This window comes from Vipera berus (genome assembly GCF_964194415.1).
Source record: "Vipera berus genome assembly, chromosome: 14".
Lineage (NCBI taxonomy): Eukaryota > Metazoa > Chordata > Lepidosauria > Squamata > Viperidae > Vipera > Vipera berus.
In genome coordinates this window covers 2,667,710-2,690,902 of record NC_138217.1, presented here as the reverse complement: position 1 = coordinate 2,690,902, position 23,193 = coordinate 2,667,710, and the positions used below count along the sequence as shown (strand labels likewise).

Sequence of the window (23,193 nt, the reverse complement as noted above, 5' to 3'; positions counted from 1 at the left end):
GTTCCTCCGTTTCCCTTCTCTCTGTGGTAATAAGTTGCAGAGAGCAGAGGCTGCGCAAACAGAAGCGAATATTCGCACCCCCATCGGGTGGCCGTGGAACGGGCCACGGCCGCGCTCCGCCCCCAGAAAGGCGGGAAGCGTCGCCCATAGGCGAAAGGGTCCCCCAATCGGCTTCGTCTACTTGCGCTCTCAACGTACCTTGCTGCCCTCCCCTCGCCCGCGCACCTATGGGCCGGCGGCCGTGCCGATATGCAAATAGCGGGCTTCCAGCAGCCAACCAGGCGGCGCGACCCCGCGAAGCCGCGCGGCGATTGGCCGGCGTCAGGGTAGCCGGCACGGCCAGCACGGTGGGATGCCCCCTTGCGGCTGAGGCGGCGGGAGGCATGTGCGAGAGCGGCGGCGGCGGCGGCGGCAACGGCGGGGCGGAGCCGTCGCCGAGCTGAGGCGGCAGCGCGGAAGGAGCCGGAGATGGTGGCCGCGGGCGGGGGGCCGCAGCTCCGCGTCGCCTGGCTCTTGGCCGCGGCGCTGCTGGCGCTGCTGGCGCTGCAGCCGCCGCCGGGCAGCCTGGCCGGGGCCAGCCTGGCCGAGAGCGTGGTCTGGGCCGTGAACGCCGGCGGGGAGGCCCATGTGGACGTCCACGGCATCCACTTCCGGAAGGACCCCCTCGAGGGACGGGTGGGACGAGGTGAGCCCCAGGGGGAGCCTCCAGGCGCGGGGCTGCTCTACCTGCGGCGGCCTCGGAAGTCGTGGCTGCCGGCCGGGCGACGTGGAGCCGCCATGTGTCGGGGCAGCCTATCTGGGCCTCCGGTGGCAGCGGTTGGCGGGGAGAGGAGACTGGGGAGGAGGGTCGGGCTCCGAGCTGGACAGCGCGGCTTGCCGGCGGGGAGGCCTCCGCGTCTCCGCCGGGGCTCAGCGGGGGGAAGAGGGGCGATGGGGCCGAGGAAGTAGACTGGGGAGCCCCCCCGGCTCTGCACTCCTGCACAGAGGCTGCCGTCCCAGGACGGGCAGTGCGCGGCAGTCGGGGAAGGATTGGCCCTTCGCCCCGACTGCAGATCTTGGAGCTGTGGGTGCTGAGCTGGTGTGGAAGAGCACGGATGGCCCACGTGGGTGGATGAGTCCGAGGCGTTAGGTCAGGGGTCTTCAAACTTGGCCCTTTTATGACTTGTGGACTTCAACTCCCAGAATTCCTCAGCCAGCAAAGCTGGCTGAGGAATTCTGGGAGTTGAAGTCCACAAGTCATAAAAGGGCCAGGTTTGAAGACCCCTGCGTTAGGTGGATGTTATTGGCCAGGAGTAATGCAGATCTCATTACCCGGAACGTCCGTTCCTAGGCTCTGGAGCTTCCAGGTGTGTTGGACCCCAACTCCTATGCATAGGGTAGCTCCCAGCCCTCTTTCTTCCTTTTGTGGATTCTGTCCTCCTCCTCCTCCTCTCTGCTTCTGCCCTAGGGAAATCATGGGTTGATCTCACACGAGGCTTCTGTCTTGCTGCCTTGGTGTGAATTTCAATGCATCCTCTGCATGCAAGCAGGGAAAGATTCTTTGCAGCTGAGATACAGAAGGGGTGTGTGTGTGTGGGGGGGGAATAGACCCAGTTCTGACCTTGCTGGCCTTCCCTTTCTCTTCACTGCAGTGGCCTCTTCTCTTTCTTCAGAGCTGCCCTCCCTGATCCACTTCTCTTTTTTTCACCATTTCCCAACATCTTGGTTTCTACAGTTCTCCTTGTCATCTCTCTCGTTCTCCTTCTTTCCCTCCCTTTCCATATTGGGTTTTTGTGGCTGGATTTTGTGGCTCCAATGACAAACCAGAATTTCTGAATTCTTTTGACAAGTCGTCATAATCTGCTGTCCTTGTATGAATGGTAAACTGCAAATGTTGAGCATACGGTCTGGTCTGTTCTCCTTTTGATTCACATTGGATGGGGTGGGGACAGCCTGTCATATGTGTTGGTCTGATGGAGATAGCTGTGGTTTCTGCTCAAAGAGATAACCACACCAATTCCAGGTGCCTCTTTAAGGAACTTCTTTGTGGTTTTAGTAAACCAGAAGCTGCTTCTTTTCCACCACCTTCTCTTATAAAATGCTACAATAATTTTGGCTGCTTATAGTTTCTACATTGTGTAGAAAGAACATTGTGGTGTTTTTTTTCCTTCTGGGCTGTGCTGGGCTAGGGAAAAGTGGAAAACGTTAAGCCATTGCACAGTTGCTTGACAGTTTCATCACTTTGTGCTCCAGTGGTTCCTTCCAATCGTTTCCTTCCTAAGGTTAGCTCAACTCTCTCTGCATCTTCCCAATTCTCATTTCCAGGCCTGTTATTGTTAAGCAGCTTGACGGAATTCTAGAGGGTTATATTGGAAGGAGACAACACTTTTGACACAATGCTGCAGTTCCTGCTTGCACATGTCCAGTAGTACTTTCACTGCTAGGAGAAGAAGGGTCGATGAGTAAAACCTTAGTAGATTGTGTGGTTTTGCAAAACAGATCATAATCTTTAGTAATGCCTGTTGTCTTCCGGATATGTAGTCTTACAGATATGGGATGTGATTTTGCTGCATAAACTGAAGCACTGTAGATTCTTTCTGGGGCTGTTGGAAGTTTCTTCAGCCCTGGGCTCTGTAGTTTGTAAAAACTACTGTTTATTAACCCTTTGCATAGAGAAGACAAATGCTTAACAGATTTGCGGTTGACAGACATAGTTGGGATTGTTGACATCCCAAAAGGTAGAAGCAAAATTTAAAACTATCATGGTACATTAGAGGAATAGTATGAAAATAAATAATTCCCATAGTGAGACATTGCAGGAACTTGGAGGATTAACTTTCAGAAGGGAAGACTGAAGATAGAGCTCTCTTCAAATACCTGTAATTTATGTCATGTTGGTTGGTATCCTGCCTTTAATATTTTTACCAATAATTCAAGGTGGCAAATATATCCAACATTCCTTCCTCCCCTATTTTCCCCACAACAACAGCCCTGTGAGGTGGGTTGGACTGAGAGAGAGGGACTGGCCCAGAGTCACCCAGTCGGCTTTCATGGCGAAGGAGGGACTTAAACTCACGGTCTCCTGGTTTGTAGCCGGAAGCCTTCATCACTAGACCAAGCTGAGTAGACGAGGCCATACTGGAGGATGGTCACAATCTTGTTGTCTTGGATCAGGGTCTGGGACATGAAATAATGTGTTTAAACTGCTAAGCTTGTAAGCCGCCCTGAGTCTTCGGAGAAGGGCGGGATATAAATGGAATTAAAATAAAATAAAAATAAAAAAATTATAGGAAGAATGTGGAAGAATTATGTTAGAAAAAAATTATCATGAGTAACAACAGTTTGACCGTAAATTTGAGTCCAAGAAAGCCTTCCTTTCTCTGGATGTATTGAAACAAAAGTTAGTCTTTTGGGATGTATTAATTTGGGTTCCTGTCCTGAATAGGAAGTTGGATTCGGTGGTCTTAGGTTCCTTTAACATTTTGATTCTCTGATCATGCTGCAGACATTTTCTGACTATGTAACTAACTGAGGTATCATCAGACTTAATTATGCTAAATAAATTCCAGATTTCTCATTAACAATCAGTATGTGAGATAGATTAAACCAAACCTCCATGTCTCACCTTTTCTGTGTTGCCATTATATTCCCAGATTGCACTTTTGATGTCAAAACAAAGATTCTTCCAATGTTCAGCTCTCACACAAGTATTTAGATTGTCTTCTCTATGTTTGCTGTAATCTAAGGTATCAGCACATTTGAAAGTTACCAGGTTGGGAAACTTTGGCTTGCAAAATCTGGACTTTGCCACAAGTCTATAAAAATGTTTCAGGCTCAAGCTTGCTGCAATATTCTGCTATCTTGTGCCTGCGGTCTGTGTCTCATCTCGGTCAAACCCTTAAGGAGTTTGACTTTTGCAAAGGGAGGCTATGGGAGAAGATCTGGTTGTATACTATACAGTCCATACCAGTTGCCTCTTCCCAGGCGAATATGGCCTTTCCCAGCTGACTGCTGCAGCTGTATGCAGGCCCTTAGTTTGCTTCCCACTCTCTGCCTCATTTTAGCATTAAGGTTTGGAAGTCCAGTGTGTTTTCTGGGATTCTAGCTGTGAGAAAAGGGAATATTCAGTGGCTTTGTTTCCTGCGTTTCTGTGCTACTTTTCTTTGGTTTGTAATCTGGAGTAGTGAAAGAGAGAGTAAAACTGGGGGGAAATGGCAACTCTTCAGCGCTGTCGTGCAATGAGTGTGCAAAGTACCCGGGATAGACCAGGAGGTGTGGAAGGGGTTTTGCTCAGGCCACGGGTTGGCCACGTTTCCTCAGATGCCACCAGGTGGGAAGGCTGCGTGTGACAGTGCCATCTCTGTCCCAATAAAGAGATGGCCTTGGGGCCCTTCAGGTCTGTCAGCAGAGCTTTGCAGCTCCCTTCCTCTCTCAGATACTCCTGAGCTGGAGACAGTATTGACTGTGGGGCTTGCCAAGGCTTTTCTGCTGAGCTTTTCTGGAGAGGAAGCCCAGGCAAAGCTGCCATCTGAGGCTCGAGCTGTGCACATACGCCAAGTAGGGACTCGTGGGCATTCTGCATTGGATTCCAAATTAAAACCCAGAAAAGTCTTCTCAACCTATTTCAGAACACTGTTTGGTTGAGAAAGGAAGAGGGCCTTAAAAATTGTATCCTGGCCAGCCAATGATGGTGTCTATTACAATCTAAATCCAAAATAATATATAATGGGGTTGGTTGGGTTGACTTTTTATACTGTTCATTTTTAATATCAATATGGGAGTTATATTTATTTTATACATGTGTGTATCGTGGTATGAACGTATCTCTGCTGTCTAAGCTTCATGAGCTGACAGCCTGACATTAGCAAAAGTGGCGGGGGGGGGGATTGGACTGTAAGGGAGAAGAGGGGATGGAAGCCCAACTGAGCCGGGTGAGAAGCTTCAGCCAGCCAAGGTCAACTATCGACATGCAGAGCTGGGAACCAAGAACCTGTTTCCTGAACAATATACGAGCCCCTGATTGGACATTTGCAGATGGGGGCGGGGGGGGGGGAGAGAAGAAAATGTACTTTGTATTGTTTACATGGGAAAACCTCAGATTCAGCTTCACTACTTGGTAACCACTTAAGCTTCAGTAAACTATACTCTTGGCAAAACAAATGGCCAGGAGTCTTTCTTTGCTATCTGCTACTGGCATTGGAGACGGATTCAATACAGTTTTACGGTTTGAGCATCTTTCACTGAAAGGAATGCACCATTTCGCGAGACAGCTCATTCCTCTGTTACCTCTTTTACCATCCTATCTAACCCGAATCTGCCCGTTTCGGTCTGTTGGTTCTGGCCTTAGATCTCTGAAGAGCGCTATGCTAACTCCCTTCTGTGCTGCAGGCTAAATATACCCGCTTCCTTCATCCAGTCTTTGCCAGATTTGGTTTCCAGAGCCTTCACCGCATTGACAGCTGTCCTGCCAGTGTGCTGCAGTTTGTCAACCTCCTGCTTGGATGGTGGTGCCGGAACTGGACACAGAATTCCGGGGGAGGGGGGGCAGTTGCTTCCATGCCCTGCACTCTATCCACTGGTGAACAGCCTTCCTTCATTCCCTTGTTTTAAAAGTAAGTGTAGGTCTTACCTTAAGAACTCTACAATTCAAATCCAAACAATCAACAAAAGTTCCTTAATCTTTATGTTGTTATAAATTGTTTTAATGTGTTAGCTGTAAGCTATTGGATGAAGAGGTCATCCTCAACCATGAGGATAGCTTTTATTACTTCATGTGCTGTCCCGCTCGCTCACACACACACACGTAATGGTGGTTTACAGGGTTTATTGATATTCCCCAGCAATTCCCTTCACCAAAACCCCAGAACTGTCCCAATTAAGTCCAGCCACAAGCAGGCCAATGCTAGACCACAGAGCAATGGCCAATGAGTCCACAAGGCACTTGAAAGTTTCCCAAACAAGATAAACCCACCAGGCAAAATTAAATCCACAATAAAAGAGGGTTCTTGAGGCAAGAGAAGTCCAGAGTTCACAAGGCACGATCCAAGTCAAGGCACAGTGTCAATTCCAAAGCAAGGCACGAATCACAACCACCAGCTAGGGAATGAACACATTGTTCCCAGCATCGGTGCCATCTGTCTGCTGTGTTAAATAGCCAGCTTCTGGTGCAGCCCATCAAGAAGGGCAAGGCTTTCTCCCAGTGAGTAATCTGACTGACCTTCTCTGCACCTGCCTTTTCTCTGCCCTACGGTTCTGGGATCAGGTGCAGAGGGCTGTTCCTCCTCCTCATCCCTGACTGGCTGCAGCTGCACGCTTTCCCCACCTGAAGCCTCAGGCCTGTCCTGCTGCAGCTGTGCTTCAGCCAGATCCCCCTCAGACAGCTGCTCAGAGCCCTCGACCAACTCCCCTCCTGATGTGCCAGGAACTGGTTCATCTTCTCCCGACTTTACATCTGGAGAGGTATCTGGGGAAGTGTCCAGGGAGAGTCATCACACTTCATAACGATTTACATCAACTTCCTCCTCCATTAGATTTCATACCTGCTTGGGTGTCTTTCTGCATTGTGGGTAGAGATGTAGGCATTCAGAATCACAGATGAGAGGACTCCCTGCTTTCAGATATTTCCAGAGCCAATTATTTGCAAGAGTTTCTAGGCAGATTCTACTGAGTCTTGGCAAGTGCGCTGAGAAACTGCAATTCCTCTCATTGCACAAGCCAGGCAGACACATAGGAGGATTCCAGGGCTGAATCTGCCAAATGAGTAGAGTAACCATTTCTCTTACTGGGAACTTTATGCTTGCAGGACACTTTGTTTTAATCTGTACCGTGCTGCAGTATTGAGAATTTTTGGCTCAAGGAAGGTCCGGCAAGCTTAACTCCTACTTATTATCTATTCTTCAGATCCTGTTTTGCAACTTCTTAAGTAGAGAATGTTGCGTCCTCTACTGTGGGCGAGAGAACCTTCGGTGATGAGTGCTAAAGCTGTTGATCTTCTAATAATTGATGCCTAAATATAAATATAAACCAGCTATTGCTTTTGGCTGACGTACCTCCGTGTCTTATAAAAGCTGCATTGTTTTTGAAGAGACGTTCTCATATACGTGTGTGTGTGTGTGTGTGTGAGAAGGAAGAGTGGCTTTGTAGATCAAAACAGAGATCATCTTCACGGTTAATGGGAAAGGCTCTCTTATCAACTGATACTGTAACGACATGAAAGTCCTGTAGTCCTGCTTAAAACGAAGCTGCTCATCAGCCATTTGCATTTTCATTGCAATCTAGGATTGTGCTGCTCGCGTTTGGCAGATGAAGCTAGAACCAGGCCAGGAGAGCACGGGCTTCAGTGCTGAATAACTTCTCTTATTGGTGCCTGGGAGTGAAGTGTTCTTTCCTTGAATCTGAATGACTTCCAAGCTGGGCAGCACACTTTGCCCTGAATAAGGATATCCAGGTACTACGGCTAAATTGAAGCAGGTGCCTGTCAGACCTGCCCTGACTTGGCCCTTTATTTAAGAAACTCCATTTGCAGTGAAAGGTACACTTTTAGTCAAAGCCAGCTGGATTACGGTATAGCAAAGCCAGAAGTTCATAGGCTAAAATTTCCCGGTTAACTGCCCCTGTCCAGCTCCTCCCCTCCCCTCCCCTGGTCCCGATTGTCCAAATACATTTGAATTAATTGTTTTGGGAACAGTCTCTTCAACGGGCTGGTGGGTGAGCTGCTGCTTCCCATGCCCAGGCTCAGACCTTAGGCCAGGGGTCTGCAACCTGGACAACTTTAAGGCTTGTGGTCTTCAGCTCCCAGAATTCCTCAGCCAGCTATGCTGAAGTCCACAGGTCTTAAAGTTGTCAAGGTTGCAGAGCCCTGCCTTAGACCTTTTGTCTCTGGAAGGTACGATGAGTTGGTAACACACACACACACACACACACACAAACACCTGTCCGGCTCCCTCCCTCCCTCATGGCCGGCTGACAGCAAATGCAAAGTTCAAGTGGCAGCCCTGACAGGGCCTCTCCAAATGACACCAAATGACACCCCCACGATCTAGCCATACAGCTGGTCCTCAGCTGACGGCCACAAAATGGGGACCGGTATTTCCACAGCTAAGCAGGAAGGTGGTTAAGTGAGCCAGGCCTGATTTTTCAACCTTTCTGTTTTGCCCAGGCGATGCAAATCGCTGCGCTTGCTAAGTGAATCAGGCAGGCTGTTAAGCAAGTCCGGCTTCCCCCTTTGCTAGCTGGGGAAGTTACGGGTGCTGTTCACGTGGCCCTGGGACGTGGCAGCTACCCTAAATACACGCCAGTCGCCAAGTGCCTGAATTTTGCGACCACAGGGATGTCGCAACGGTTGTAAGCACGAGAACCAAGTTGTAAGTCACCTTTTTCAGTGCCGTTGTAACCAATGATTGCGAGTCAAGGACTGCGTGATATAGTTTCAGACATCTGCGCAGTCAAATACAACACAACACAAATCTAGCTCCCTTTTGACCGCCACAATATTTTGAGAGGGGTATAAACACAATCGACATCGTAGCCCCATGATGGAATGGCTGTTTTAGCGGAGTTTTTCTTTCCGAATTGAATCTAATCCTTTATTTGCCTATGCCTCATAGACAGAATCTTGCCCAGTTAAAGTTATAACCTATGTTGCTAGGCAGATTATAGGGTGTGGCTGTTCTTTTTTTATATGTAATATTTTATTAGCTTTCTACATTTACAATTCATAAGTGCTTGGTAAACAACACATCTTCTGGGTCCATTTGTTTTAATTAACAATACACATTAAACCCCTACCCTGTTTTTCCAGCCATTGATAAAATACATCCCCTATTTGAAAACATTCTGTGTCTCCTTTTTCTTTAATCGTCAGTGTATGTTTTAGTAGAGTTCTTTTTCACTTGCGGTCTTCAAGTTAATCCACATTTGCTTCTAAAAGAAGAAGAATAAAGTTTTGTGCCTCCTCTGAGTGTGGGATCTTTCACCCTTTGCTTTGCTGTCTGTAAGAGCAGGCCAGGGTGCTGGGTTACAGGGAGATTGGTTTTCCACGCATGCCTTCTCTTCCGCTGCTTTGAGGAACTATTTAGCTTCAGGGCTTCTGGTTGGTTTGTGGCTTGTATTCTCCGGTTCTCTTTTCAGCTAGTTCTTACTGGGGGAAAAGACTCTTGCTGTGTTTCTAAACTTTGAATGGCTAAATTGTAGATTTTTTTAAAAAAAAAGTTGGAAAATGGAAGGACACCCCCCCGGCACTTACATGGAAAAAGCCCTGTGTCTGGAAAGGGCTTGCTTAAGAGTTTACACAGAGGAACTCAACTTTTGCTTGGCACCTTCTTGGATCTTGCCGTGACTTTATTCTGGGCTCTTTCAGGGAGGAGGGCTTTAAGCATCCCAAATGGGGGCCTACGTGGAATGATTTGCCTTTAGCAGAAGTCCACGCAAAGGAGACACAACTTCTGTTACTGAGTTACTGAATGTACTTATCATTTCTCACAGGAACTGCAACTATTTTTATGCCAAAAATAGCTAATTGAAGGCTTCTGCTTGGCTGTAATAAGGCTGAGGTTAGACATTTTGTCATAAAGTCATAACCTTTACTCAGTCTAACATTATTTCTTCATTGTCTTCTGGGCCATGGGTGGCTGAAGTTCCTTTTGTTATTTTGTGGCTCCCTTCTCCTCCCTCCCACATGCAGGACAAAAGAGGGAGGAGAGCTAACCCCCCCAAGGATGCAGCAGATGCAGTAAAATGGCAGGGCTTCCTTGCAGATCTGTTCTGTCCATCTGTCAAAAGAACTCTTGAGAAGTTCTCATCTTAGAATTTAAACCATGGAATGCATAAACCATAAGAAAGCATAACATAAACCCTTAAAATGGAAATAGCCTAATGAAGGGAATTACAGTATCAAAGTGGTTTGAAAATACATAGCCTGCTACTAATGTACAGGTAGTACTTGATTTATGACCGTATAAATGACAGTCATAAATCTTGCCAATCATTAGTGGGTCATTATGCGACTGCCCAATTTTGCAATCTTTTTTGCGGCAGTCATTAAGAGAATCATTGCACTCATTAAGCAGACCTATGGACACTAAGCGAATCCATTGACTGCAGTGGACTTTGTTTGCCGGAAACCAGAAATAATGCTGGGTATCAGCATAAAACCTAAATCGCAGTGACGTGACCACAGGTGAGCTGTGAATGAGGGTGGGGGTGGCTGAGCACCCAAGAATAGCATTATGTGACTGCAGGTGTCGGAACTTCAGATCTGGCTTGTAAGTAACTTTAGGGATGCCCGTCGTAACTTTGAACAGTTACCAAGTGAGTGGTTGTAACTCAAGGACTGCCTGTATTACTAATTCAGGATCTTAGTTTTGTAACCAGAAAGATGTAACGCCTTGCATTGCAAGAGAGAAGCATAGCTGCCTCTTATCCAGAGATGACATCCCAATATGGAGCAGAGCCGAAAGCTTTTTATTTATTGGTTACCATTCCAAGATCCACCGGCTGGATCCTGGGGGAAAGTGGTAGCTCACAAACATGGAGTTAGCATCCCTGAGAAAGATGCAGCTAAAGATGTACTCGGCACGGGATTTTGTTTTCAGTACTGTACCAGAGTTTGAAGCTCCCTCCCCACCAATCACTTCCTGGTCTTGTCAAAGAGTTCTTGATTTAGCAGCTTAATTTAGGAGGGAAGAAAACGCTCACTCTGTTTTTGTTAAGCTACCAGAAGTCCCCGTTGATCTGCCACATAGCACTGGGAAATAGGCCAGTAGATTCTGAGCCATCGTAAACCAGATGTCCCTGGCAGAACTCTTGGGATACCTTGTGGCCCGCTCGGTTGGAGCCTGCAGGGGCCTTTCAAGTTCGCTCTGTGTATTTGTAGCCTCTGTGCGTGTATTGTTTCCTTAAGCTTTGCAGGTGAGTCCAACCTACAAGTCGCATGAAGCCCTGAACAGCTAGTAATGCGGCTCCGTGAGCTTGTATAAAAAACTTAAAAAGGAAGTTTGTTATTTATATGCATTAACTGTACTTTACAGTTTACACTGTATGCAGCCCAAGAGGCTTAATGTGGCCCAAGCAAGCCGAAAGCTGGGACACCCGTGCCTTGAGGTCTAGTGGAGGGAAGGGGAAGCTAAACCCTTAAATGTGGGTGTCGCATTCACAGGGGCAAAGGAAAACTGCATTATGCTTAGAAAAAATATTTATTTCTTGGAATACAGCTTCCGACTATGGCATGAAATTGCCAATCTTGCGATCCAACCCCGAGGATCAAATTCTCTACCAAACGGAACGCTACAATGAGGAAACATTTGGTTACGAGGTCCCGATCAAGGAAGAGGGCGATTACGTCCTTGTGCTGAAGTTCGCTGAAGTCTATTTTGCACAGTCGCAGCAGAAGGTAAAAAAAGGGGGGGGGCTCCTGGGAGGGGTTCCTAGAAGCAGTTGGGCCTTTTTTGTGAATGAACAAAAGCGCCACTTGAAAGGCATCAGCTAAAGCAGGGGTGTCAAACTTGCCATGTCACATGACGTGTCGCGACTTTTCCCCCATTGCCAGAGCTGGGGTGGGCGTGGTTTTGGCATGACGCATCCGGCCCACGGGCTGGCAGTTTGACGTCCCTGAGCTAAAGGTTGGTGGAGCTGGAGGGTGCATCCCAAAGGGTGTGAATTGGGCTACCATCCTTGACGTTTTCCCCAGGACTGTGGAGGGGGAACAACCTTAAACATTACTTTTGACTGTATATCTAAAGGTAACTTGTCTGGTTTATTTTACCAGTGACTGGGTACACCGTTTTGTCCAATAAGCCGCTCCAGATGTTGGCATCATCTCAAGATGAGGCACAGCATTAATAAAATAATATTTCTCTTGGTGCAACATTTATTGAAAACAACTCACGGTGGCCTGAGTTAGGCAGGATTCCTCGTCAAAGAGTGTAGATGGGTGGCAGTTCCATTCTTCCCAAGAAGAATTTTGAGTAGCTTGAAAACTTGCCTGGGCTGGGCTGGGCCCGTTTTCCTACGTGCTGATAGCAATTCTGTCTTCTTTTCAACACACAGGTTTTTGATGTGCGTTTGAACGGCCACATAGTGGTGAAGGACTTGGACATCTTTGACAGAGTGGGACACAGCACTGCCCACGATGAGATTATCCCCATCAGCATCAAGAAGGGGAAGCTGAGTGTGCAAGGAGAAGTTTCTACCTTCACAGGAAAGCTGAACATTGAGTTTGTCAAGGTAAAAAAAAAAACCAGCTGCCCTGAAGCAAATTTGCTAAGCACTTTTCCCCCTTCAGAAGACGGGCCCTGCCACTCTCCTGTGCGGGCAGAGGAGCCTAAGGAACCGCATGTCTGTTTCATTCAGGAGCAAGTCTCGCCTCAAGAGGAAGGGGCAGGGAGTCCTCGCTTAGTGATCGTTTGAAATTTAAAAAGCACTGGAAAAAGTGTCTTGGGACCATTTCTCATACTTATGACCCCACGGTCACATGATTTACATTCGGGTGCCTCACAGTTGACTCCTATTTTTGATGGTTGCAGTGTCCTGGGGTCACGTGATGACCTTTTGCGGCCTGACAAGCAAAGGCAGGTTCGCTTAACCACCATAGTCCTAACATAACAACTGCAGAGATTCACTTAGCAAATGTGGCAAGAAAGGTTTGCCTTGGTGGAGCAGTGGGCTAATGCCTCCTTAAGTAACACCAGCTGCCTGCAATTAGTGCAGGTTCGAGTCCCACCAGGCTCAAGGTTGACTCAGCCTTCCATCCTTCCGAGGTAGGTAAAATGAGGACCCAGATTGTTGGGGGCAATAAGCTGACTTTGTAATAATGCCGCTTGGGGTGTGTGTGAAAGCCCTAATAAGCAGGCATATACATAGAATGAAGGCTACTGCTAAGCTTGTAAGCCGCCCTGAGTCTTCAGAGAAGGGCGGGATATAAATGGGATTTTTTAAAAAAATGGGGCGAAATTCACTTAACAAATTTCTCACTTAGCAACATACTTTTGGCTCAATGGTGGTTGTAAGTCAAGGACTACCTGTACAGAGTTTTCTTCAGCTATGAAGGGGAAGGGCGGAACTTTGCTTCTGCGGTGCAGATGCTGCCTTCGGGCCAGAGTAACAAGCGTCTTTGTAGACATGGGTGCCTTAATGATGTGCGTCTGCTGTCACTGATGGCCCTGCTCCTCGGCTGTGTCAGGGCTGTGATTTTTCAGACCATTCATACTCAGTTTTAAAAATAATTCAAAACTCTTTTTTGGAGATTGAATATTTTACCAGCAAATCTTCCAAATTCAGATTGAAAGTCTGAAGCGTCTTCCCTCTCCTGTGTGGATAATCAGATAATATATGATATGTGTTCTGAACCAGCCTGCTACCGGCCTTGCAATAAGGCAAACCCCTGTTCAAACAGTAGAGACTGGAGAGCGTCTGAGGCTGCAAAGCGTCTGCCAAGATTTATTACACAAACAACAGAACAAGAAACAAAAACACTGGAACTTGAATCCTCAAACGGAAGGGTTGCTTTCAGCAACCAGCCCTTCCCCAAACACTCCTTTTATTTAGAGTTCAGGGCGTGGCCTCCCTGTGCCTCCTTCCGAGGAGTCCCACAGCCTTTCTCTGTTTGGTCCTGCTCGACTGCCTCCTGCGTCGGGCGTCCTTGAACAGGGCCAGCTGTGGGTCATCATCCTCCGCACTATCGGGCTCACGCAGCTGAGAAGAGGGCCCCGGCTGGGGGCTCTGCGAAGCCTCCAAGCCATCATCAACCAGTTCGTCTTCCACACCCTCCTCCTCCCCCTCATCTGAGTCATCCGAGACATCTGAGCCGGCTGCCGGACCCACAGGCTGGCCCTGAGTCACAACAATATGTGATCTTAATATAGTCATTTCTAGGCAGGTTTACTTGTGGAAATCAAGCACTTGGTACCCATCACTTCTGCTTCCAAAATATTGTGGGCACTCCATTTCCAAAATATGGTGTTGTCATCCATCCCACTTAAGTTAATTAGCAAAGAAAGACTCCTGGCTCATTGTTTTTTCCAAGAGTACACTAAGAACAGAGTGATTACAGACATAGCTTGGCACGAAAAAGATGCAATTACGTTCCCCTGGCCACTCCCTGTTATCAATCAATGTCCAATTAGAAGTTCTCAGATTGTTTAGGAAACGGACCCTGGGTTCGGCCTCCTCCATCTCCGAATTCTTTGGGCTAACCTTGTGCTGGATTGGTGCAACTCACTGTCGGGGCTGGCATGGCTTCATCCCAACCCCCTTGTCTTTGTCCACCCACATTCCTATCCTTCCCCCCGCACATACACTAATCTCAAGCTGGCAAGATGTGATGCAAAACTAGAAGCAGAATAGCAGCCCTGATGTGTGTCTTCACAGATTCTGTCAAGTCTGCCATTTTCAGTTGGTGCCTCGCTGGCATTCTTCTGTCAAAGGCTAGGAGGGAGGCGGGCCATGGGGGAGAACAAATGGGCAATAGACAGGTATGTGTGTGTGATAGGAATTAGGCAGGGGGGAGATGACGAAGAACAGAAAAGCTCAGGCACCCTGAGAAAGAGAGTGGATGACGCCAAACATCTCAGCATTCTCGAAACCCCCAAGCTGAGGACTGGTCATGTGGGGAGGGCTGCACGGGAAACTTAGTTCTAGCCTGACTTTGCTGCAACCAGTATCCTTTAGTAAAATGGAGGGTGAAATATTTGCAGGCTTGGCCTGAGGGAAGCCTGGGAGGTCAGTTTGGTACAGGTGGCCCTCGGTTTATGACCACAGTTGAGCCCAAAGTTTCTGTTGCTAAGCAAAGGAAAGTGTATTTTGTCCTGCTTTACAACCTTTTTGCCAGAGTTGTTAAGTGAATCCTACGGTCATTAAGCTAATCTAGCTTCCCCCATTGACTTTGTTGGATGGGAAGGCTAGACATGATGATCACAAGACCCTGGGACAGTGCGGCTGCCATGAATGCATGCCAGTTGCCAGGTGCCTGTATTTTGACCACCTGACCACAGGCATGCCGCAGTCGTCGTAAGGGTGAAAATAGAATAGAACAGAATAGGATCCTTTGTTGGCCAAGTGTGATTGGGCACACAAGGAAGTTGTCTCTGGTCCAGAAGCTCTCAGTGTGCATATACCAGTCATAAGTCACTTTTTTCCACTGCCATCAAATACGTGCACAACCGGTTCTCTGTGTGGATGCCGCTTCTGGAAGTCCATTCTGGGCCTGGGCACCAAAGAATTAGCTTCTGGTTCTGCCGAAGTGGTGCGAACCAGCTGAATCCCACCACTGGTGCCATTGTAACTTCAAATGGTCACTACACATACTTTAAAAAGTGCAACAGGCAGCTGGCTTGGAATCCCAATTCACTTTCTTCCTGTAGTATCCTAAACCTCTGGGTAACTGTGTGGGCTGGCCACAACAACTGAGAGCCTGAGCTGGGGACCCTTCCACAGAGCTGCCCTAAGGGGCAACCCCACACCTGAACAGTTGTTAGAAATTGGCTCTTCCAAAGAGACAAATGATAACGAAGGAATTCAACTCTCTGTTGCTTCCCACAGGGGTACTATGATAATCCAAAAATCTGTGCACTGTATGTCCTGGCAGGAAGAACGGAGGGTGAGTAATTCCTTTCTCTTCCCTTCTCTTCTTTGAACACCCAGGCAAAGGACGGAGATCCTGTCCAAAGGACAGCTCTGGGTCACCCAGCAGCGTAATAATTTAAGGAGCTGACGGTGATATCGAACTAAATTGCTAAAACATAGGATTTGTCACCGCAGGAAGGGCTTTAGTTCTGTCGAGACCGGGGCACAGCTGAGAAATAATGTTGTGTAAATGGAAAAACTGATTTTAAGACACAGATTTGGTCATTGTTATTTGTTTTTGAAGTCTCTGTTCTGAAAAAGAAAAGATGAAGTAATCTCTTCATATGGTCTGACATCAGTGATAAACTTAAGGGCTGAATTGTTTATTTATTATTTATTTATTATTGGGACTTATATGCCGCCCTATCTCCCGAAGGACTCAGCGCAGCTAACAACAATAAAATACAACGATAGAAAAGTGAAAAAGAATTAAATTAACAGCCCCAATAGAATAAATTAAAATTGTAGTTAAAAATTTTAAAAAAAAATTAAAAAACATTTTAAAATCCCTGTCATCAGTCCAGGTCAGCCTGATGGAAAAGAAGTGTTTTAAGGCTGCGGCGAAAGGACCGGAGATCCGGGGCCATCCGGAGCTCGAGGGGAAGTTGGTTCCATAGGGCTGGCGCTCCCACAGAGAAGAATTATTTTCATATTGCTACCAATAGTAATGATTGGTCTCCACCCCCAGTCCCAAGAGAGCAAACCTGGCACAAGTGTAGGCTGAGTGACAATACAATTCTGATAACAGTAACTGGAGTTATCTTTCAATACGTTCAGGGTCCCCAGAAGATAGGAATTAGTCCCACGCTGCTAAAAAAAAAATAGCGTCGGAAATGGTTCTAGGTTTTAAGGGCTTAAACATTAACTTTTCCTTTGTAACTGCTACGTGTTGTTCTTCCTTTTGCCTGTGTTTCCGGCCAGTGGAAAGTTTTTTTTTCTTCTTAGTACACTGTTTAGCAAACTAAGCTCAGCCAGTGCATGTCACCTAAGGAAAGGTTTTCCCACAGGAGTAAGGAAAATGTCTCGAGCCTTCTGGCTGAAGAGGTGGATGTAAGCCTGTATTCTTAGTCCAGTTGAGCAGAAAGGAACTCGCCTTACCTGCAACAATTTTACTAAGTTTTTCCAGCTGCGGTCAAGTCCTGCTGCAGGAGACGAACAGTCTGTAGGCAAGCTGAATGTGTTGCCATGCTAGCCAGAGAACTTCTGCAGCAGGGAAGTTGGAGGTTGCCATCTGGGGGTCGAGGTCTCATTCCCAATCGGCTGATCTATTTTGGGTTGTAGAGGAGATCACGTGGGCAGGGGTCTGGCTGCAGGTACTCTGGCTGTCCTGACCCAGCGTCAGCCCACTTGACCGTTGGGAACATCCACAGGAAATGGAAGGGAGTAGGGGCACATGGGGTCAGGTTTCTCTGTGCCCTAGGCTGCTGCCCCAGTCTTGCCTTCCAGGAAAAAAATGGGGAGTTTGTAATGGGCTGAAAATGCTAACCTGTTGCATTTTACGGAGAGGCCAACATGTTCATGTGTAGTCTTGGTGTGATTCCACATTGGCCTGGATAAGGTTTTGTATGTGCATTAAGCATCTTACCTACAGCTTTGAATCGTAATGGTTTAGGGTTAAGGAAACTGCTTCTATGCTTTACACCAGGGTGTAGACATTGTTCTTCTTTCTACAGATGTTCCAAAGCTTCAGCCTCACCCAGGCCTGGAGAAGAAAGAGGAGGAGGAAGATGAAGAGGAGTACGAAGAAGGGCCCAGCCCTAAAAAGCAGGCCAATAAAAACCGGGTCCAGTCAGGCCCCCGCACACCAAACCCCTATGCCTCGGACAACAGCAGCCTCATGTTCCCAATCTTAGTGGCCTTTGGCGTCTTCATTCCAACCCTCTTCTGCCTTTGCAGATTGTGAAAAAAGACAGCAAGCACAGTGGTCTGCAAGCCAGGGTGGAGGAGTTGGGCCGAATGTGGCGTCAGTCTTGGCTTCTCCACATTTAAGGAAAATAATGGCTTGTTAAGGAGCAGCAGGTACAATAAAGGGAGCGTTTGCATCCCCCTCAGCAGAACTTTGGGTCTTGGCCAGCTGTGGTCCAGCAGCAGGCACCTTTCCTGTCCAAAAGGTCTTGAAGCAGAACCTGGATCTTTGGGGCAGTGAATCCTGTGACCAGCAAGATGGCGTCAAAAGGGGCGGGAGGAGAGAGAGACGCGATCCAAAGGTTGGCTGGAAAGGAAAGCGGCCACTGAGCAGCCTCGCTGGAAGGATTCACGGGTGTGGAGGTGGGGGTTGGGTAGACATCTGCTAGAACATTTGCAGCTGAACACGTGGTACTTCTTTTCTCCCCTGAATGAGGAGACTCACCTTTACGGATTGATCTTCGGTCAACATGCTTTTGGTTATGGGACAGGTTGAGCAGGTAATCTAGGTCACCTGCTCTGCCAGGCGTTCTGAGAAGATTTTACTTTCAGGCAAGTGTTTTCCCTGGTCATGACAATTCTGGCAAGTCGCTCTCATCCCCCCTGGTGTAACTTTAGTTTCTCTCCCCCATCCCATCCTCCCAAATGCTGCGATTCCACTTTTAACTCCTCTTCCCATTCCACGTTAGGTGGCTAAAATGTTGACTGGTAGAAGCTGGCACTCCAGTGGGCATGTAGGAAGCTTCCTTGTTGGCCTTCCATTTTTCTTGTGCCTGGAGACTTTCCACAATCCAAGGTGGCGTCTCCTTTTTTCTGCTTAAGAGGTCCAGAGCTAGGAAATCTCAAAAGGGGTTTGTCTTTGAGCTTCTTTGGTCATTACATTCTTTCAGGCTCAGCTTCAAGGCCACTTTTGAAAGAGAGGCGTGCCCTTTGAAGGGATCCCGCTGGCCATTCCTTTCAGTTCTTTTTGTGGGCAGAGTCTGAAATGGCCTTAAAAGGTGCTTCCTGCCGTGGAGCACAGATTGTATTGTAGCAAAGGCAGGAGGGTTGTTCGAGTATCTATAACCTACAGAAACTGCTGCTGTTATCTTCCCTAAGTATTTACTGGTATCTAAGGAATATTTCTCTCTTGTCTCTTGATGTGACCTTCTGGTTTTCCATTGCTATGATCATATAGTGGAATCAGGGCAAAAGAAAGGCAGAGTTGAAGACATTTTCCTCCGTGGCCTTTTCGCACAGAGCAAGACGGCTGCACTTGTCAATCAGTCAGTTGATATTCAGCTCATGGTGCTTGAGCCCCGCTGCGCCCAGGATGTGCCACCCTATTTTTGTTCCTATCATCTGTCCCATTTTCCCAGTCCGTGTGCTTAAGTTTAAGGCACTTGCCCAGTTTCTTTCCAGCTATAATCTCAACAGGGAAATGACTGTTTGCCTTTTCTTTTCATACTGCTAGTAAACATATTAAACTTAGTCAGCTGCTCTCTTTCTCCAGCTGGCTCAGAAAATCGTCTTCCTGACCAGATTTAGCTTCCTTTTGGACATCTCACCCTAAAGTAAATTCTTTTCTTTTTATTTATTTATATATATTTCTACTGGACGGTAATATTCCCCCCCCCAATTTATTAAGAATAAACCCCATTTGGCTGAAAATACTGGCAGGGATTTGCAAGAGTCCTGTCTGAAAGCTCCCCTTTGCTCTTCCTGGTCATGGCTGTAAACTTTGTTTGATGGAAGTCCACATTTGGTAGTAGGGTGTCCATTTTCATGGCTGCCGTTGGTGAAGTGACTTCTGGGTTATGCCCTGTGAGATGGTTGATACCTGCTAGCAGAATATAGCAAAGGCAACAGCTAGGGAAATTTCACACCTTCATTATCTCACACACATGACCCAGAAGTAATTTCACCAAGTTCTATATTCTTCGAATTTCAACTTGGAAGAATTCGATTTGGAAGCTATTGATGTTGCAGGTCCAAACAGATGAATCCGTTTTTCAAAGCAGACAGATATTATGTGAGCTCAGGTAGGTAGCCATGAAGGCAAGGGGCTGCTTTTATCTTGTTCATTTTTTGAATCCTTAAATCTTTAAATGAAAGCCCTTGTATCTGTTTATTTAGGGACTGACTTATATTTTGCAAGTGAAGGGAATATATAGACTGCTTGCCTCACTCATACCCTAATTTGTCCCACTTGATTGTAAAACTCTGTGTTTCCTCCACAAACAAATTGAAGATGGAGGAAGAGCAAGTGAGCTATTGCCACCTCATTTCCATTCCCTTTTTTCTCCAGCGCCAGAGGAAGCTAACAGTTACTGATTACCTTCCTGAACAATTGTACTTGTTACGGTTATCTTCTCTAATTCAGAGAGCTCAAAATTCCTCAAGGAAGAGAGGGTTTGTTTCTGCTATGGGTGGGTAGAGTTAACACAACTGAAATTCTGCATTTCTGGGTCTTGGAGTGTAAAAAGGGCAATTCACTTTTATCATAAGACTTGTTTGGCTCCAGTCATTCACTAATAAAGAAAGAGCAGCTTTATCCCTGTTTTTTATACAGAGTGCGTGGCCCTAATTTTCCCTTAGAATTTGAATATGTTGAGTGTGACGAGACATTCTGGTGTTTTCTTAAAGGAAACTGCAGGAAAGTCAGCATTTGAATCTGTATTTGTTGCCTCTGCCTTTTACACTTTTTCAGATATGAGTTGGCAGGCTTTGTATGTCAAGAGGTCTTTTTTTTATAGAACTTTGTTTTGTGGAAACTTTGCACGAGAAGGGCCCTTGGAGCCCTATGCTCCATACACTTGCAGAAAGTGGAGAAGGTCACCCTTTACACTTCACTTCCTGCTCTGAGATACCCTTAACACCATGAGCGCATGCCAGGGCTCCGTCTTTCATTTCTCTATACTCTGAAAGTTTTTTTTAAAAAAAACAGGCGATCTGTCAAGATCCTTGCAGAGTTGCCCTCCACAAAGCACATCTCAACTTCAGAACAGAAGCTGTTCTCCACAGATTTTGCTTTTACAGCTCTCTGATTGTGTTTGTGAGGGGCATCTACCCCTTTTAGGATCTGTAAAAATAGTAAAGACTGCTGTGATCTGCACAGTTTGATTCAGAGGGCTGGGGGTCAACTTGGCAACTTGGTTTAGGGACTGTGGTCCTTGCGGCTCTTCTGCCTAAGCTGGAGATCTCTTGCTTGCAGGCCAGGGTTCAAGCGAATAGCAGTTTAAGCTTTGCCTGCCAGATGCCAAAAGGTGCTTACCACTGCCTGTTGTGAGAAGGGTCAGTGTTCTGGGTTCATTTATGCTGATGCATGCTTTAGTTATGTGGTTGGGCACGGTGGTATCCAGCTGCCCCTTTTTTTGAGCTACATTTGCATCTTGCTTGTACAAATATAATGCCCTTTCCCTTAGCCAGTAGGGGGAACAAATGGCTGCTTTATAGTTTCTGAGGTCCCATCAGGTACATAGTGTTGAGAAATGCTCCTATTTCACTGCAGCAATTTAGACGTTCAGAACACAGAAGAGGAAGCCCATGAATCAGATATCATCGATTAAATACCTTGAAGAGCGAAAAAAAGGCTGTTTGAGCACCCTTGGGAAAGGTCTTCAGATGCCTTTGGCTGGAGAATTGGGTGGGGGCTCATCTGAATCCCAAAGGTAAAGCTCTGCTTGGAATCAGTTGGGTATTCCGTTGGATGGTAGGCGTCCCATATAAGTTGGAAAGATCAGGTGTTGGAATTTGCCAAAAAGAAAGCCTAAGTAAACATACGGTTGGGCCTCCCTGGCTGCAAAGCCAAAGGTAGAGTTGGGGCTGTTGCTGTGCAGGACTGTGTTTATCCTAAAGACCTTCAGGTCGCTAGAACAGAGTAGAGTGTAGTTTACTTTTGAAAAGCCCCAAAGAACACAGCGGTAAAAATCTGCTGGGCCTCGGGATGCCGTCTTCCTTCAGGAGCTTAGCTGGTGGCACACAATGCCTGCTTAGCCCCTAATGCCGCTTTCTTCCAAGCAGAAGAGCCGAGGAAGGTGTTCCTTTGCGCTGCCCCCCTCCCCCCACCAAAGCGTGCTCCACGGGGATCTGAGAATGGTGCTTAGCTTCCAAGTTGTTATTTGACCAGGGCTGTGTGTGTCCCTGGCTTGGTTTCTTGAACCAAGAGATCATTCCCTGGTTAAACGTGTGGGAAATTATTTGGGGTGCCTTGAGAGATGTTTGAATCCCCCCAGGGAGGGGGCCTGACCTTTTTCCCCTCTCTTAAACTTCACTTCCTAAGCAAATAGGAGTCAGGTCACCTAATCACGATCAAAGTTTTAAGTGGAGATAATCCTTGTTATTACTAACAAGGCAGATGCAGGTTTTGAGGACTGCAGTCTCAGCTATCAAAAGATTGAGGCCCCCACCCTTTATTGTACTGTTGTGTATGTTTATATTTTCTATTTGTGTCCCTGCTTGCTAGAGAGGCATTGACATGGCCTCCTAGGACAGCCTAGGTTAGGGGTAGGCAACCTTGGATCTTTTATAACTCATGGACTTCAACTCCCAGACTTCAGTTCCTGTGCTGGCTCAGGAATTCTGGGACTTGAAGTCCACGAGTCATAAAACAGCCAAGGTTGCCTACCCCTGGCCTAGGTGTTTGCTGCCAGGTTACAAGCTTCCAGGGCTGGGTGGAATCTGTCCTTACGCTGGTTTGCCATTCATAACTTTAAACTCAATACATAATTCTGAAGCAGGGTGGTGTGTGCAAGTCCTTTACTTTGTGTCTTTAATATTTTTCATTGGTTCTTTTTATTAATGGGATGTGTGTAGGTGTACATTTAATATTGAGCTTGGGCAAAGGGTAAAAAGCACATATGACTTTTGTCTGACTACATTGGCTTTGCAAAAGATTTTTTCCCCTGGGGAAGTGAAATAGGTATGAATGAGTTCTGCATTAATTATTCCCTCCATCCCATTTTTGGTACATTTACTTGTTTTGTTTTTTAAAAATTTTTTGTTGGTTTTTCTTTTTTTTTTTCCTCTCAGGATGTCTGGTTGAGGGAAATATTCTGAAATCTACTGCCTGGCAGTTTTAACCAGCAGTGTGTTAAAAAAAATAAAAATTATATTGTCACTTAAACGAACCCTTGTTTTTATTTTTTAAGTGGAAAGATGAAGGTCTCAAAGTTTGAAACACTCTAACTGGTACCTAAGTTAAAATCCTGGAACCACAACAAAGAATCCTTCCCTAGCGGGCAGTTATGCTGTTGCCTCCATTAGTGTTAAGCTTGCTCGCTGTTACAAGTGCAAAAAACGGCGAATGGTTTAAAAACGGGTCTTCGAACTCGGCCCTTTTATGACTTGTGGACTTCAGCTCCCAGAATTCTTCAGCCGGCAAACCTGGCTGAGGAATTCTGGGAGTTGAAGTCCACAAGTCAAAAGGGCCAAATTTGAAGACCCCTGTTTTTTTTTTTTTTAAAAAAACCTTTCTCTTCTGGCAAGGCGTGTTTTAACTCACGCAGCTCTGCCTTCTGCGAAATTCCTTTATCGGACCCACTTAGGACAGCCCCAGCCTCGTCAACGTTTAACCTGTGCGGACTTCAACTCCCAGAAGGCCCCAGCCACCATGCGGGTCGGGAACCCAGGGAGTCGGAGGCCGCTCAGGAGGTCCCCGGAGGCAGCCGGGCTCCAAAGAAAACGGCTCCAAGCGGCCCCCCGGAGGCTGCT

At 46.9% G+C, this 23,193-nt stretch overlaps 1 protein-coding gene across 2 annotated transcripts; it reads left to right on the top strand.

The window, feature by feature from the left end:
- Window positions 1-363: 363 nt before the first annotated feature.
- MLEC (malectin) lies at window positions 364-20,412 on the top strand. Of its 2 annotated transcripts, none has more exons than XM_081339095.1 (5): window positions 364-685; window positions 11,190-11,368; window positions 12,025-12,201; window positions 15,514-15,571; window positions 17,271-20,412. In XM_081339095.1, the coding sequence occupies exons 1-5, from the start codon at window positions 469-471 to the stop codon at window positions 17,498-17,500; spliced, it is 861 nt and encodes a 286-aa protein (XP_081195221.1). In that variant the 5' UTR covers window positions 364-468; the 3' UTR covers window positions 17,501-20,412. The 2 variants fall into 2 exon arrangements, with proteins under 2 accessions (XP_081195221.1, XP_081195222.1); XM_081339096.1 differs by lacking the exon at window positions 364-685 and adding an exon at window positions 7,367-7,426.
- The last annotated feature ends 2,781 nt before the right edge of the window (window positions 20,413-23,193 follow it).

Excerpts from the sequence above, each read along its gene's own strand:
- MLEC (XM_081339095.1), top strand. The coding sequence starts at position 469 with ATGGTGGCCGCGGGCGGGGGGCCGCAGCTCCGCGTCGCCTGGCTCTTG. Across the intron at positions 12,202-15,513 it reads TGAACATTGAGTTTGTCAAG|GGGTACTATGATAATCCAAA; the intron begins GTAAAAAAAAAA and ends TGCTTCCCACAG. Across the intron at positions 15,572-17,270 it reads CCTGGCAGGAAGAACGGAGG|ATGTTCCAAAGCTTCAGCCT; the intron begins GTGAGTAATTCC and ends TTCTTTCTACAG.